This window comes from Apium graveolens, chromosome 5, assembly GCF_009905375.1.
Source record: "Apium graveolens cultivar Ventura chromosome 5, ASM990537v1, whole genome shotgun sequence".
NCBI classification, from domain to species: Eukaryota; Viridiplantae; Streptophyta; class Magnoliopsida; order Apiales; family Apiaceae; genus Apium; species Apium graveolens.
Genome location: NC_133651.1, coordinates 316,634,038 through 316,652,149, shown reverse-complemented (window position 1 = coordinate 316,652,149; position 18,112 = coordinate 316,634,038). Strand labels below are relative to the sequence as shown.

Below are 18,112 nucleotides of genomic sequence, written 5' to 3'. Positions count from 1 at the left end.
TATATGTTCAAGATTTGGTATTTACAGTCATGCTGTATAATTTACGTAGTAGCAAATCTGCATAATCTCGTCGATTTGATTTCCTGATCCACAAGCCTAGTGATTACTGTAATAATAGATAAAGTTATAATCTCGGTAAAATAATATTTTTTCCCGGTCCTAAAATAATGGACACTGTTTTTTGTTTCCGATAAAATAATACTCTGAAATAATTTTTTTTGCCCCGACCTTATTACTTTAAAGAGGTTTAATTATACTTGATAATCACTTCTAAACAAGCATTCGGTCTCCATTCCGTAAGATTGTTATGTACTGTAGAGACCAGAGACCTGCTAGATAGCATTCAACATCAGAGTTCAAATTTTGTTTAACAACCTGTACATACAAGTGCTAGTGTACTAGCTAGAGGTTCCATATTTCATCCAGATTGTCATTTCATGGAGAGGAATTGCCCCTGTTACGCGTGATTCATTGTTAATGCAAGGGCCAAGAAAGGTAACGAGGACTACTTTTTAATTTGAAAAAAGGGAGCATTCAGCGGCTTTTATGCATATCCAAACAACCCCAATCTCATTTGAGAAAAATAACTGAAAAAATAAAAGCATGCAAGTAAAAGACTTAATTTTCGATAGTCTATAGGCACAAGGAGGCACAAGGCTCAGCTCGCGCACTGTTGCACAGTTCAGCTGTTTCAGTTTTTTCAAAATTGGGGTCTGAAACTGAACGGAACAATTCAACTCACTAAAGTATCAAATCCCCAATCTTCCATAACAAGCTAAAAAACCGGTATTTCTTATCCCCAAGATTGATTAATGCTCTTGTACCATCACCTGTATACCGCAATGTATCATGTTTCCAAATAGATTACTTAAGGGCTGTATCCACCCTCATAGATGAGTGTCTTTTGATGCAAGAGAAATTCGCAGCTACTTAATAGACTCATCTAGCACCGTTTTTAGACTCCAAGATACAAGTGCAGCATATCTACTCCAGAAACACTTGAATCCTATCTCCTCTCGAGTCATTAAAGTCTAACAAAAGCTTCCCTCCAACTTCTAGAGCTGCATCATCCATGAGTGCCTTGATATTTATACCTCCTAGAGCTACGTAAAAGAATCATACAAATTGATTACATATCTAAATTGTCAAATCAATCAGCAATTCTAATCAAGAAAATTTGTACCTGGGACTATATTTGTAATGCCGTCCAAAAATCCAGCCTGCGGGAAAATATTGATCACCTTTTAGTTATGAACAAGAAGACTGCAGGAAATATTTAGCAAAAACTAAACAAAAAGAATGCAGGAAATGCATTGGGCTCATTCATGCACACACAAATCATGTTACTGGGAATGGAGGATGAAATTATATTGACAAGTATCTCTAGGAAGCATATGATCAAATATCATGGGGGTGAGGGGGTGGAAGTGAGAAGTAATAATTCTTTTATGTACATTTTTAATGCACTTTGAAGTCATTAAAAAACCATCAGAAGTAACCACGCATACATATTGGATGTATCATTACCACAAAACTTCCCAACTCGCAGAGCATCAATGTACCCATGGATTAAGTGCCCGACCTTTAAAAAAATTTTGTTAAGAAAAATTATTCATCATCTCGTATTTCATCTGCAATGATCTTTTTTCACCCTCTTGATCACTAAAAAATCTTAATTTGAAGACCTTTCTCCCTGGCCTTTGTCTCAACACTGCATTCATACCATTATTAAAGTACCCATATTTTCCTTGACAATTGGGAATTCAGATTTGTGCTCGTAACAGGCACAGCTGATGAAATTTGACTGGTATAGTCTTAGGCTCCGTTTGTTAGCCGGAAAATAACTTCACTTTCGAAAATATTTTCCTAGGAATATATTTTCCCGGAAAATATTTTACTTGGAAAATAATCTCTTGGAAACTGTTTTCCTAGAAGATATTTTCCATGGAATATGAAATATGTTTGTCTGTTTAAAAAAAATTACGAAAAATTGTGAGAATATGTTCTTTTTGGAAAATGTTTTCCGGCTTTAAAAACGGGAAGTTAATTTCCAAAAAATCATCACTTTTCATTTAGAAATTTTCCTCCCTTGGAAAATATTTTATTTTCCTAAACGCAAAACAAATGCAGGAAAATGTGGAAAAATATTCCAGAAAACCAAACAAACGCACAAAAAATATTTTCCTGGAAAATATTTTCCAGAGTCCAAACAAACGCCCGAAAATCCGGAAAACTTTTTCCAGGATAATATTTTCCAGCAAACAAATGGAGCCTTAAAGGAAAAAGATGGAATAAGATGATAAAAATGACTTCTAAAACAATTATACCATCAGAAATCAATTGCATGTACTACTGATCAATATCTAACCACAGAAGTCAATTTAATGTAGAAAGTCAAGTTTATTGCGAATATTGGTGTATAACGAAGTTAAATGAATACTCCATCAAAATATCAAGTAAATATGAAACCACGCGAAAAAAACTAAAGTTCTGACTAAATAGAAATTGAAGGAAGAAAACCCCTCCCCCGGCAACTGGGCAACAGTCTGATTAACCAATAACCAGCTAAGTATATCTTCTTCAACTGCTACAATGCTACAGTCCAACATCCGTGTGATACTTCCACATGCTGGTGAGTACAAGTGTGCTAGGTCAAAATATCACAGGAGGGGTTATTTATTTAGTTTTGAAGTGGAACAAAATTTCATAATGATGCACAAAAACAGGGTTTTTGTGCACATTGCTGATTCCAACCAGGTTCTACAGTGATTTTAGACACTGGTTACTCTGTTAAAATGCAACTGAACTGGTTAAGGTGTATAGAATCAAGTTCAAGTGGATATCTGTGTGGACTAGGTTTGAGTGAATCAGCAGGTGGCAGCAATTGACAGAACTGCAACTGGACAAGCTAAAGACTTAGGTATGCCTAATTAGAAAAGATACCAACGGGCATCACATTAGATGAAGCCTTACGGATATCTAATAGTTGCAGTTGCAGATTCAGCTTCATAAATTAGAAAATATACTGATGGGCATCACATGGCTGCATTACCGTATTTATAATTAAAGTTCAAGATCTGGTATTTACAGATATGCCGTATAATTTACATACTAGCAGATCTTTATAGTTCTTTTTTCTGATGAGTTGCCCTGCCCACAAGCCTAGTGCATAGATTTGCTTAATAATCTTATACGCAGAATTTGCGAAAGAATGTCGGGATAGAGCAGGGATGACCACCTAATATATCTTACACAATGCATTTTCAGAAGGTACTTCCAAAATTTCTGGAATGGCATGCACAATAAACTGGACACACATGGAAGTATTTGCATGGAGTGTGTGACTTACTGGAATACGGACATCAAGTTTTTCAGACCCTTCTCGTCCAATAATTTTAACCCTCAGCTTTCGCGACCAGATCCCTGAAAAAGGATCAGCAGAGCTACGTGCACCAGAATTACTGTAGACTTCAGGAGTAAATACTTCAACAACAGGTTCTTGTAAACTCTGGTTGCTCTGCTCCTTGTCACCTTCATCCCTCTCTTGCATGGTGAAGTCTTTGCTGCTAGCTGAGACTAACCTTAAACTATAAAAATATGAAGGAAGATGAATAACTAATCTACCATCTGATACAGAGGTTATGTCAAACAGCTCAAATAAACCTCTATGTGTACATCTATAAATAAGCGAACGCAAATAGTACACCATATAGGTTTGTTTAATAAATTTGGCAACAGGGCTGACTGCTGACTGCTGACTGCTCATGATACCATTAAATAATAAAATATTAGAAACATGGACAAACAATTTGTTGAACTATAATTCAATGTCACTAAACTAGTTTCTTTATGATAATATGATATGGCACTCAAATTAATCGAAAAATTCACACACCTTCTTGTGAAGAAAGTGCATTGCCTTTGGTAATATACCGCTTCTCCTCTTCATAGTAAGAGTTGAAACCTAATATTTCTTGTAATTCTTCAAAAGATGGCATGCTTCCAGGGGAAGGTATACGGCCCCCTTTAATAGCAGTCAACGCATCCTGCACATATTTGATAGACATTATCTTAAGTTAAATGAAAAAGGTAAATGACCAAAAAGCTAGTAAACTTAATATGGTAAAAATCTAGAAACGGAGCTAACACAGTGAATTTTAAGAACTTTAACAATAAAAATCACAACACTGCAAGGTTTGATTAAGCCAAGGGCCCTATGGATAATATATTGACCAGTTATGTGCAAGTGCTACCTTTAGGCTTTAGGTCATTTAGTTTCAAAAGATATATTGTAAACGTTATTAACGTATTACATTGAACGTTTTACCCATGAAAATGATTAACAAAAAAACTTTACCTGCATTGCACGAATGGAAACTCCCATCAAGGACAAAGGATATGCAACAAGCTTATATCCAATATTTTCAAGTTCAAGAGGACTTAGTATAGGAGTTTTTCCTCCTCCTTCAAGCATATTTGCCTACACATATACGTTAAATATTAGTGTAAAAATAGGCGAGCTTCATAAAAAAAATAGGTGCAATGGCACCAAGACTATGATTAGTTTATCCCTATGACCTTAACTTTAAGTACAGATATAATGTCTAGTTATACTGCTATCTTTAACTGTTTATAAAAGGATAAAGTGTACATCATGAAACAGGCAACCGTCTATCCATAGTTCATCCCATCCCATATAAGGCAGCCTTACAGATTCATATAGATATAATTAATCCTTATTAAAATGTGATTGCTATACTAGGATTCTCAAATTTAAACACAACAAGAGATTTGGATTCATATTACCTTCAATCCTAATATGATTGTTTGTTCTGTGAGATTAAAGCCTTAATGAATTGTGATTATAAATTTATCGCGTCAGCCGTCAAATAAAGATCACAATGGAGGAAACTACTTCTAATGAGGCGTTGAGGCTAATGGACAGAGCTAGCTTGCCTATCCTTACATTAAAAAAGAAATAAAAGTCATAAAGGAACTAGAATAATTATCAAAAACAGAGAAAAACAGGCTAAATCGTACATAAGTGACCAAAAGTTTAAAGGGTGTCATGATTTAGAATTATCAGAGGAACTTTAAATTAGTCTCATATGTTTTGCACTTCTAGTATCATTTAACCAAGGTATAGAAGCCAAATTCAATATAAGGTTTAATAAAAGCAATTTCCCGCATGATGGGCTAACTTTCGTCATCATTTAGAATAGCAGGCACATATTATGCTCACAATTAAAGTGCAGCAGACATATATTGTGCTCACTATCAAACTGTTTTTGGTTAGATGTGTCTCTGGTTTCAAATTAACTGTAATTATAAACTTAAAATGTGGATAGATGATAGATCTATCAACTTAGCTTACAGATCAGAAATTAGGTTTCCCTTTCACACTATACCAGGTCATTTTTTTGCATCAGCTATATCTAATGGAAGGAAAAATCACATACCATTTTTGGAACTAGAGGATATATTTTACAAAATCTTTCCATCTCCTCTTTTGATGCCAGTGCATCAATGAAGAGAACATCAGCTCCGGCGTCAACAAAGGCCATTGATCTCCAAATTGATTCATCAAATGAGATTGCTTGACGAGAATCTGTTCGAGCTACAATAACAATATCAGAGCCACTTTCCTTTCGAGCATCAACAGCTGCTCTTATCCTCATTACTGCTTCTTCTCTAGAAACTACTTTCCGTCCGCGGGTATGTCCACAAGCTTTGGGAGACACCTTTGAGCGAAAGCAATATTAGCAAAGAGAGTAATAAATAAAGATTAACTTTGAGACTGAGCAGAAATGTTATATTTAAAAAAGAAACATTTTAAAGGATTTAGTAAATAGAACAAGAGAATTAGAATTCTCAATCCAAAGAAAGACTTGCTATGTTTTACTTAAAGGGGATCTGTAACATGGATATAGAAGGTATCAAAAAGATAAAAGCTCAGTGATGATATAAAACACACGATAAAGTAAAGGCGAGCTACATGACAAGGCAATAAGTTCAAATCTCCTACTGTTGGTATATATTTTAAAGTAACGCAATTCTAATCTTTATCAAAAATAATAGTTCATAAGCTACTCTGTATCCATCGCACGACATTAAGTGTTTTATCCTGGATCCAACAAAATCATGTACATAAAATCTTTTTCTGTAAACAGGTATACACAATACCTTTATAACAGTAACCACTTGTTCAATGTTATTGTAAGTTAATATTAATTAAGATATCAAGTCCAAAATTCTAACATATTTATTTATTTCTGCGTTAAGTAAAATATTTTAAGTTTGTTTCTGCAAATAACATAAATAGTGATGCAGACAATAAAATACCAGCACTTATGGCTATACACCAAAAATTATTCTACAAGTCCAATATATATGCATTCTCCATTTCTCCTAGGTCAAGCTTGTACATCACCTTAACTTCTAACAGCATATAAAAACCTTCAAGCTAAATATTTAAAGTAGTTTTATCAACCTGTATTTTGTACTATATACAGTTAAATCTTTCAATAATATGAACCTGATCTTCAATTAATAATCCAGCAAATCCAGCTTTGATATATCCCTTGACAGTTCTTTTCACATTCATAGCATTGCCATACCCATTATCTCCATCACCGATTACAGGAATAGATACAGCCTGAGTTATTTGTGAGCCTTGATCCAGCATTTCTCCATATGATATGAATCCGGTATCCGGCAATCCCAGACGGGCAGCTGATATGCTAAAGCCTAGTGAAAACATGAGAAAACTATAGCTAGTTTATTCTTTCAGTTTCCTCAACAAGAATCCATTATAACAGGTTCTACTAACAGATCATTGCAATGAAGAGCTTAAGAGAATATAATTTAAATAAAAATATTCAACAAGAAATATATGGTGTTTTTAACCTACTTAGAAGTAATACAGGAAACTTTACTAAGCATACTAGCAAGGAAAGATGACATAGACTAAAAAAACACCCCCAAATGGCATGATGTGATAATTATAATTCTTTATTACGATTATATTAGAAAAGGAGTAACCTGTAGTTTTAGTTACGAACATTAAATTTAGTTATGTACATTATGTCAGATAGTTAGATTACTCCATGAGTTCGTCATGGTTATAGCCTGTTTAGTCAATTGATGATTTGATGGTTTATCACATAGTCACTTTCATTCTATTATGCCATTGATTATCAACACAATACTTTATCAGTATTTAATTCAATGTTTTATTTAATATTTCAAATTTAGTACTCCCTCCGTCCCTCTCAATTGTTATCGTTTCTAAAAGAGTGTCCGGCAAGCATTTTAAGATGAATAGAAAGTATAGTTCTATAACTTTTTTTTAAAATTTCCTTTTTCTGAATAAAAGTATAAACATTCTATTTTTATTCAGAAAAAGAAATTTTAAAAAAGTTTTAGAACTATACTTTATATTCATCTTAAAATGCGTGCCAGACACTCCCTCAAAAACGATAACAATTGGCCGGGACTGAGGGAGTATTTATTAACTATAACATTTGCTTTAAACGTATTGTGTTTTAGTTATTTATATCCTCTTTAACTCAATCCTGGCCTTTTCTGCTTTATCACACTTAACCCCGACTATATTGCTAAGTAACTGAAGCCTGCTTACGCTGCTTTGGCTGCATAATTTGTGTCTCGCCAACCTGTTCATTGCTTCATTAATGGGCTTCTCTCCGAGTTGTAAGCTTCCACCAAGTAGAACACCTAAGACTAGTAGTGCTCTTAATCCCAGATGTGAATTATTTTCCTTGCCTCAAGCCCTCAACCTTTTTTGAACATCACTCAGAAACAATGGCAACCAAACTAAAAGCTTAGTTACTGACTACCTTTCCATTTAACGGAGGGATGAAACTTGCTCATCCTGTCTTCCATGCCCAAATCACAAAGGCACTACTGCCGATATTTTAAAATAGTTTAATTACATCTATTTACTCACACCAATAAGTTAATATCTACTATATAATACATCATGAACATATGCCTAGACAAAACTATCTACTATAGAGTCAGGGGATATAATGACACATATTGAAGTTACAGAGAGGTGGTAGTAGATATTTGGATAGTAGCCTATATCTCTATAACAACATTTGGTGTGCATTTCTATATTGACACCTGGTATTGATTTTTTTATTTAAAAATCTTATGTTGATAATGGTACACAAACATAAAACCACAAAGAAGTCCACAAACAGGTAAAACCGATGAACTTATCAAAGTCAATTAACCTGAGACTTACACCAATTCAAATTTATGAAAGTTATTATTAATTACGATAATATTATACAATAAGCATATCAACACTTGATAAGCATATCAATACATAATGACCAAGGCATTCGAACATAGTTCAAATAACATTTGATCAGCATTTCGATATAGGTACATAGAATACTAGGGGAAATATACCACTAGTAAAGCATATCAACATATATAGATACATTTAACACTTGCTAAGCATATCTATAAACCAAGTCATTTGTACGTATTCCATGAGATCGCTTAAAGGCAGCCTTAACATTCGAAATTACATATGATCAGTATATGAATATATATATACAGAGAGAGAGAGAGAGAGAACGAAGTGAGAGCGAGAGAGGAGAGAGCAGAGTGAGAGAGATAGAGAGAGCAGAGAGAGAGAGAGAGGAAGAGAACTAATTAGCTATCAAATTGCAAAACAGAGAGAGAGAGAGGGAGAGGGAGAGGGAGAGAGAGAGAGAGAGAGAGAGAGAGAGAGAGAGAGCAGAGCAGAGCAGAGCAAGAGAGGAGGGGAGAGAGAGAGAGATGGGAGGGGAGAGAGCAGAGCAGAGCGAGAGAGGAGGGGGAGAGAGAGAGAGAGAGGAAGAGAACTCATTAGCTATCAAATCGCAAAACAGAGAGAGAGAGAGATAATATACCACTAGTAAAGCAGAACTGAAATCCAGAAGATTCAACAAGCTTAGCACTGAGAGCATCAAAACAAGCAGGGCCTTGATGAAGTCCAGGAGATTCAAGTAAGCGCCGAAGAGCCTTACACGGAGACTCCTCAAACTCAACCGCTTCTTCCGATGACGAAGCCCTAATTGAACTAGTTGAGTAAGTAGACCGTGAATAACTGAAATTGATACTTAAAAAAGATTCAAACAGTATTGTTTTTGTTGTTGCGATTGGAGATAGAGTTGTTTTGTAGAGACGATTTGTATTTGAAATGGTGTGTTTTGTAGACCAGGATGATGAACAAAGAGGAGCTGAAAGTATCATCATTGTGCAGGTGTTTGAAATGAAAAAGTGTGTGTGTGTGTTTATTTGCAGGCAATGACTGTGAAACGTGGCACCAGATTGGATTGTTGGATAAAATGGGATTCGGCCCTACTCTAGCTGGGCTGGATTTTGATTTTTCAGAACCGGTCCGTTGGGCTCGAATGGGTTTTAAAATGCTCAGAACGCATTTTAAAACTCTTATAAGTTCTGTTCTAAAAATCACCGATTTTATCGATTAATCATCCGATTAATTGTTTTAATATGATTCGATTTTATAATCCGATTAATCACTGCACTATTTTCTTAAATTAATATATTTAGTATAATAAATTAATTATTTTTATATTTCATTAAACATATCCGATGAATTTTCCGATTAATAAATCCGATTATCCGATTAATCACCGAAAGGTTGTTATACCGAAAAATACCGGTTTCCGCTTTTTATAACAATGCTTATAAGATATAATTGCCTAAATTTTTTAAAATTCTTTTTCTTCTGAATAAAAATATAAAGTTCAAATTTTCAGACAGAAAAGTGAAAATTTAAAAAATAAATTACAGAACTATTGTAGCCTTAAAACCCAAGAATTTTTTTTATAAAAAATTGAGGGGACGGAGGGAGTAAATCAAATAATCATTATGTAAAAATTGTCCTATTATGAAAAAAAATGCTGAAAAAAATCAGATTATCATTATGTAATATTGTTGATATGTGCATATTTTGTGTTAATGTATCAAAATAAGGTTTTTTGCCTAATTTAAGTGGGAAATTTTAATATTGTCTTAACGATAATTAAGAAAAAACAACTTTCTACAAAGACCATTTCACAAAATATATTTTACAGATAATAGCCGGATGGTTCGTGTCTTAACTCCGTGTCAGCAATACAAGAACTGCAAAACAAAACTGAAATCTCAACGTTTTAGATTCTTGTCAATATACAGTTCACAAATCTAAATAGGCTTCATCTGCATCGTTTTGTTTTTCTGATGCACATCATACTGTTTCTATACCGGAGGGAGATGTAGCTAGAACTAAGTACTCCGAGATGATATAAACGGCGTATGGAAAACTTCCTAATCTACAACAGATCACCTGGCAAAACACAGTATGTTGCAGGATGGATGCCGTAACTACAGAGATTGTGCAGCTTCTGTCCCTGCATATTCTTCAACCTTTGGTTTTCTGATTCCTAGCAGTTTGTTCAAGGCACCAACATAGGCTCGAACACTAGCAATAACGATATCCATTGATGCACCAGTTCCACTAGCAATAAAAAGGAGATGCATAACTAAATTTTATGAAATCGAAAGGCAGGAAATCTGAACTTATTGCAATCATATAGCATAAACTTTTATGAGTTCATAGGAACTTGATGGAAATTAAGCCATAATCTACTTGATAAAAAACAATCAAGTGCACTAGACACACCTAAATTTGCGTTGAACAGCTTGTCCTGTGTATGCATTAGTTGATGCATTGAAAACTTCCTCGCATATTAAAACACGGGTGCTGGCTATAGCATCAATACCTGCTGTAACTCCATTCATGGAGTATTCAAGAAGTGATACAGGTACCTGCAAATAAGTAGAGATGATGTTCTTGAGCTCAGGCCTATCACATCTACGCTCCCAGAAATTATGGGAACTAGACGATGAACAACGATTTTAATCCAGCACTGGACATCAGAATTTATGTCTACTCATTCAAACTGTCACTACTACCTGCATCTGTATTCTATACCAATATTCCCAACATATTCATCCTAATTTACACAGCAAATCTCTAAATTGTATTAATTCAACCAAAGCCCCTTAGGTGGAAAAAGTGAAAACAAGGTCATTTTTCCCTGCCGGAAAAGAAGCCTCCTTTATCAAAGAAACAAAATTTAGGAGACTTGTAACAGATAAAAGCGTCCGGAGCGTTTCCTTTTTTGTACTTATTACTAAAATTTCAAAATTATTTAAATTTGGTAAGGTGATTAGCAAAAAGAAAAAGAAAAAAGAAGTATCAAAATTATAATTCTGATCACATATATAGTGAAAAGAGGAAAGGAAACAACTGATAACTCCATATATTCAAGGAGACAGATTTTCTTGATGTACCTAATTCATCTCACATGGCTCTCATGTTAGACACCGAGGAAGAAGAAAAATTGGCCAAGATATTGAGAAGAAATAATTAAACAATTAAAAGTTAATATATCTTTACAGGGAGCAGAGGAAGTGAATAGGAGGTAGATATAAAGTTTCATCTTCTATGTGTTTCATCTCATTTAAGATTTGGCCATCATTAATGGACTAAAATGTAAAATAAGTATTGTTATGTCACTGCAATTTATAAGGTTCCACTGTATCTGTTTTGCAGAAGATATGGGCATTCTTCGTTTTGTTCAAAAACATTTCTAAACCTAAGTGCATTGCTACAGAGGATGAAAAGTTTTTCATTGCAAACCTTTACAATGAGATCGACTGCCTTATATGCTGCATCAACTGGTCCTGTTCCGACTGAACAAGCAGTATGTTCTACGCCATCAGCAGCAATCAGTCGAACAGTTGCTGTTGACAGACCGAGACTCCCACATGTAACCTGCGAGTCAGTTATCAATTTAAGTTGGCTCAAAACTTTTCATATCTAATTGAACACAGCTAAATTGAACCACAGTTTGGTGTCCATTCATACTTGTACATCACCTAGCTTCCAAACAACTTGAGGCTGAAAAACTTCATCCGAAACTAGTGCTATTAAGTCGTCATCTGTAATATTCTGAGACAGCAAAAGGCATAATACTGAGTGTTGCTAGAAGGGAGAGAGGATGAGTTTGAAAAAATTCCTGCAGCTAAAAAGACCATAAGTTTACAGCCACCAAAATATCATTGATTTTTTGTCAGATGCATCAAATAGCCTACTGATCATTTTAACAGGAAAAGAAAATACAGTATCCAGGTCTCCAGGCAACTACTAGGAAGGAATTCAATACTATATAAAGGTAAACTATTTTATACTAAACAGAATCACAAATTCTAGAATGATGTACTATTGAAGAACTGAAAGTAGATAAAGGGAGGTTATTCGCAGGGAGTGCCAACAATCGAAAAAATATTTAAAAAAAATGCTTCTGACTCTGAGCATCACAATACTAAATAAAAAAAGTGTCTTAAAATATGTACAACATACAACTATAAAAGTGGGGCATTCCTTATTTTTTTTTATCCACACTACTGTAAACCTCGCAAAATATATACTCTCTCTATCCTAAAATACAAGTCCCTTTGACTTTTTACGTGTATCTTAAGGTGAATAAAAAGAATAACTCCACAAATAATTTTTCAAATTTCTTTTTCTGAATAAAATTATACATATTAAATTTTAATTCAAGAAAAGAAATTTTTAAAAAAGTATGCGAAGCTAAAATTTTTATACACCTTAAAATATGCGTAAAAAGTCAAAGGGACTTGTATTTTGGGACGGAGGGAGTATCAAACAACATATAACAGATATAGGTGTAAAAAAAACGTAACAGAAGACAATAAACTAGAATTATTAGTCACCTTTTTCTTTTCAGCTACAGACTTGAAATTCCAGAAAAGATCATCGAATTCCTTCCCATCAATGTCATATCCAAGCTAAGAGGGAAAAAAAGTTTGGTAGTTAGGTGCAAGAGATCAGCACAACAGAACTTTAATGTGATTTATTTAGATGACATATGAACTGCATTCTACCTCCAAAAGTTTAGATCTAAAAGCATGCCGCCCACTGCACAAACAATTTATATACAAAACATCAGAATTTCAAAATGTTCATCCAACAGTTCTCATGAGCAACACAGAGAACACAATTGCAAATAACACGGGAACCACAGGCTTATAGTTATTGGAAGAACATAAATACAGTAATATCAAATCGTTTAAAGGTAGACTTAGAAATGCTTTGGCACAGATAAATCTGAGCCACCAAATAATAAATGAATTTTACAGATTTATGAGCATACCTAAGTTTTCCAAGGACAATACCAGATTCATCAGAGCGATGAAGCCCAATATCTTCAGGAGATATAATCTCATACGTATTTTTATGCTTAAGCATTCCATCCTACAAGACCACAGAGCACAATTCAGCAGTTTTAGTAAGTGTTTCTAAATTATTAGAATCATGGAAAATAAAAAGGACACGCAACTTCACATCTTCTAATATATTTGCTGTTACAGGATAAATAATTTTAAGGTATTGCGGCAATGAACATAAAAGGGACACAGCCTCACAGGCAGTATGTGATCAATATGAAGCAAATCAAAATTTTACAAAAGAATTACTGAGTTCTTAGACCTTTGTTGTCGATTGTTAGTCATCATTCTTGGTTAATAGCATAACTTAACTTCGGTTATTAAGGGATCAAAAATATATAGTTGACTCGATATATAATGGGGGGGGGGAGAACTGTAGCTGGACTTTTCTGTAGGAACCATCGTCAGATCAACAAGTTGTACTATATTTGAAATTTTAACTCCCACAAACAAGACCACACCAATAAATACACGAGGCAATCATGGTAATTAACAATACGACCTTTTTCTCTCCAAGTGGCTATTAGACTCATTTGATCATTAATAAGAGTAGGCACCTGTGTTGCTTGTGTTTTTGTTTAAAACTGCATAGTTTAGTACGTATCTATTTTGGAAAACTACCTACTCCCGATCCCCTTGTTTATTTTTTAAAACAATCAAAGGAAAATATTACATAACTAGATAAACCAATATTACCAACATATCAGAAGCATGAATCTGAATTACTAAAACACAACCGCATCACATAGCAAATTAGAACCAACCTGATGGATACCACTTTCATGTGCAAAAGCATTAGCTCCAACTATAGCCTTGTGTGGTTGCACAAGGAGCCCACTGTACTCTTCTACCTTGGTAAATGATAAACAAATTGAACTCAAATAAAAAGTTATGTGGTTTTGGTATAATTCAAATTCAAGAATGGGGGCTATGGAGATACCATTTTGCTAGCCATAACGATGTGTTTAGTATCAATGCCAGTATAAAGACCACCCATTATTTGTTCCCCGCGGCATTTGAGTGCCATAACAACCTATTATAGAAACAAGCAAGACAATGCCGTATCAACCAATAAGCAGTGGCATATAACAGGATTTAATAGTTAAAAAAGGAAAGGTGAAACAAACTACAAGGTTGATGCAATGTGTATTAAAACACTTAAATGGCTGCCAAAAGCATACAGAGCATGCAAAATATGATTGTATAAGTTTACACGCGCAAGAGATAGCTCAAGATAGCAGAAATCGCTTAAATAATAGGCACATGAACCGATACAAATGTCCCACACTCTCACCTCAGGGAGGAATTGTCCACAATGTATTATACTTTCTATATATTAATCTATGCATGTTGATTGTTGACATTTAAAATCACATTGCAAATGTATTTTGGCATGTTTTAAAATTCTTATCGACATTCAGAAGTTGTTTTGTCTAAAAACATCACTAATTGATAGTTAACAAACTACAGCAGTCAGGACGTGTGCATAAGATGTGGAAGTATAAAAATATTTGTTTTGCATCATGCAGTAAGGATGCCAATAACTTTTTTTTGGCTCTGCATCATAACTCAATTAATTAACTGAGCCTTAAATATCTTGCAATTAATTTCCGAAACTCTTTTTCCTATCTTACCAAAACTTCTTTTCATGAAAACCCAATAACGTAGTTAAATTTGTATTAAGAGAAGAAATAATCCATGCACTTCGTTAATAGTATTCATTGCACGTGTATAATTTGTTGTAAACATATAATATATAATTTTAAGAAATATCAATAATCCCAAGGGTTCGAATTCTGTTTTCTTACTTCTTTACTGCATTTGGAAATTCTGCAGATATTGACCCGCAAATATTTTACTTTAATGTAATATACATGCGATCAAACTTGTACAAAATGTACACAACACAGGGAAGTGACAAATTCCACATATAATAGCCTCTTAATTAAAATCAAGAGAAATGAGTTACACAAATTATTGATATTATACTGATTTCTTTAACAAATAAGCTAAAAAGTTTCAAATTGGCAAAATTACACATATCTTAAAAGATAATTTAAGTAAAAACATGTCAATTTTGTACATCAATAATATAATTTTATGTTTGTGATAATTGAACCAGGGCACTGAAGCAATCATGTTGCGAATTTAAACTAATTATGGCTAAAAACAGGGCACTGAAGCAATCATGTTGTCTAGTACCTTGACAAATGCAGATATGATATTTAATATTGAAAGAACAACAAGCACTCACCTCCTCCAAAGAAGCATTACCAGCTCTCTCACCAATGCCATTGATGGTCACTTCTACTTGTCTCGCGCCTGCACATGCCCCCTACATCGATGCAAAGAGACGTGTTAATATAATGTAACCAGGTACCCAATCCAGTACATGTTCACAGTTACAGACCGCTAAAGTATTTGCAGTAGAAAGCCCAAGATCATTTTGGCAATGTGTTGAAATGATGACATTTTCAATTCCAGGGGTGTTGGCCTTAATGTCAGCAATCAATTGTCCAAACTCACTAGGCACAGTATAGCCAACAGTGTCAGGAATATTAAGAGTTGTAGCTCCAGCTTTGATAACTTCCTCTAAAATGTGGTACAAAAATTCCCTTTCAGACCTGGCAATATCCAAATCCACGACATTACAAATGTTTTCAAGAAGATATTTTGTCTTGTAGAACTGTTGCTCAGTGTTCTGTTTTTAAATAAATATATAGCTTTCATTACATATTGTTTATTAACCTGTTTAGCAACAAAATTATTATTAACCAATAATTTAATATCCTCCAACATTCTGATTAACAACAGAACTTAAAAAAATAAATATTGATACTTGTCATACATAATACTATTTTTAAAAAATTGTAAAATACTCCTTTGACTACCAAACCACGAACAATAATAGTAACACGGGGTAAAGAACAAGAGTCTTAAGAGGGTTGTTGATATAAAAAAAAACTATCGGAAACAAGCTTCTCAACACTTGTGACATACATACACCTAATGTTCGTATTACTATACGCGCAAAGGATCAACAATCCAGATTTATATATCTAATATCACACAATTAAACTTAAGAAAAAGACATATTAGCATTCTCTCACAATACAAATCAATAGTTTCTATCATAAATTAGCCAGCATAGAATAAGCCGATTGTACATAAATTACATCGAAAACTGAAATAATTTAAACTAACAACTTAAATCAAACACGTAAACCAGCAAAGCACGAAAACGAAAGATACCTTCCAGCATCCTCAGGACTAAACTCAACATCCTCACACCCCAAACTCCTCGCATATGCCACCATACTCCTCGCCCTCTCCACAACCTCCTCCTTACTCTTCTTCAACTTATACTTCATATGAATCTCACTCGTGGCAATAAACGTGTGAATCCTCGGCCTCTTAGCAAACCTAACCGCCTCCCACGCGGCATCAATATCCTTCTTATTACACCTCGCCAGCCCACAAATAACCGGCACATACTCATTCTCCAATACATTATTTCCAATCTCTTTTGCAATCATCCTAACCGCCTCGAGATCAGCCTCCGAGGCAGCAGGAAAGCCTGCCTCAATTATATCCACACCGAGTTTCGCCAACTGTCTGGCAATGTCCAGCTTCTCTTTGGCAGTCATAGTAGCGCCTGGCGACTGCTCGCCGTCGCGAAGAGTCGTGTCGAAAATGCGAATGTAGTGAGGATTGGGGATGTGGTTGGGGATGTATTGAGGCCGCGAGATGATTGAGCAACGGAGGATTGGGAAGGAGGGTTTAATTAGGGTTTTAGCTAGGGTTTTGGTGAGTTTAGGTTTGAAAGTGAAATTGAAAAGTGAAGGTTTGATTGGAGAGTGAGAAGATGAGATTGAGGAGAGTGAAGATGCCATTGTGAGATGAATTGAGAATGTGAAATGAAAGCTGTTAAACCCTAATTATTGTGCTGCTTCGAACGGGAGGGTTAAGGTGGGAATTGGTTCGCATTCGGATTTCGGATCGGGTTAAATGTCACTTTGGTTACTTAATTCAATGCTAACTTTCAGTGAAAAAATGACATAGCTGATTTTTTATTAAATATTTAAATAATATCAAAATAGCTGAGATCATAAAGTTGGTCAATAATGACCGATCCAACCTGACATTGTCAGTTGCCAGATGCGTATATGCTAATAATATCTCATACATTACTACTACTTGCGTATCTAATAATATGACGATTTTGTGGTGTGTTTCTGTGTGTGTCAGCTGCTACTTGCAAAGAGGTAAGAGTAGCGGGGCTAAAAGAGTGATATAGGTTTGTTATGACTAATAGCAATACACATTAGGTAAATGCATATTTAAATTTATATATTATGGTGCCAAATGCGTATCTTTTGTTATATATTTTTTAATACCTCACTTGAGATTGCGTAATGCACGTTACTACACTCCCAAATGCGTATAGTGCAATACTCCATTTTGATATGCGTAATCTGTCGGCTAAAATTGGCCAAGTATACAGGATTGGTTATTTTGGTAACTTTTGTTTAAAAATCGACTATATTTGTCCATTACCCACTTTCAGTTGGGTTATCCAACTCAAAAAGTTCTCATTGAGGTCATACGTGAAATGAAAATATTCGTTTAAGTTATTATACACGTTAAAAAATTCACAACCGTTAAATCGCGTTGATAATATACATAAGTTGTAATACCCCAACTTTTCAGAAAATAGTTATACTTAAATATTCAGCTAAAACTCCAAATTAAATCTATAATAAGAATAAGTTTC

At 34.5% G+C, this 18,112-nt stretch overlaps 2 protein-coding genes across 5 annotated transcripts; both read right to left on the bottom strand.

Moving 5' to 3' along the window:
• Positions 1–610: 610 nt before the first annotated feature.
• On the bottom strand, positions 611–9,311 carry LOC141659564 (uncharacterized). 4 transcript variants are annotated; one of them, XM_074466489.1, is made up of 8 exons: positions 8,928–9,311; positions 6,536–6,747; positions 5,460–5,741; positions 4,358–4,480; positions 3,901–4,046; positions 3,350–3,578; positions 1,184–1,220; positions 611–1,103 (listed from the first exon to the last, which is right to left on the bottom strand). In XM_074466489.1, the coding sequence occupies exons 1-8, from the start codon at positions 9,271–9,273 to the stop codon at positions 985–987; spliced, it is 1,494 nt and encodes a 497-aa protein (XP_074322590.1). In that variant the 5' UTR covers positions 9,274–9,311; the 3' UTR covers positions 611–984. The 4 variants fall into 4 exon arrangements, with proteins under 4 accessions (XP_074322590.1, XP_074322589.1, XP_074322591.1 ...); XM_074466488.1 differs by having other exon boundaries at positions 3,350–3,576; positions 3,896–4,046; positions 8,928–9,310; XM_074466490.1 differs by having other exon boundaries at positions 3,350–3,570; positions 3,896–4,046; positions 8,928–9,310.
• A 770-nt stretch (positions 9,312–10,081) lies between these two features.
• LOC141659563 (2-isopropylmalate synthase A-like) lies at positions 10,082–17,350 on the bottom strand. The gene is made up of 12 exons (XM_074466486.1): positions 16,591–17,350; positions 15,749–15,962; positions 15,593–15,673; positions 14,279–14,371; positions 14,103–14,189; positions 13,266–13,366; positions 12,997–13,030; positions 12,826–12,900; positions 11,957–12,040; positions 11,729–11,863; positions 10,706–10,851; positions 10,082–10,540 (listed from the first exon to the last, which is right to left on the bottom strand). Exons 1-12 carry the CDS (start codon positions 17,229–17,231, stop codon positions 10,408–10,410), a joined length of 1,824 nt encoding a protein of 607 aa, XP_074322587.1. The 5' UTR covers positions 17,232–17,350; the 3' UTR covers positions 10,082–10,407.
• Positions 17,351–18,112: the final 762 nt, after the last annotated feature.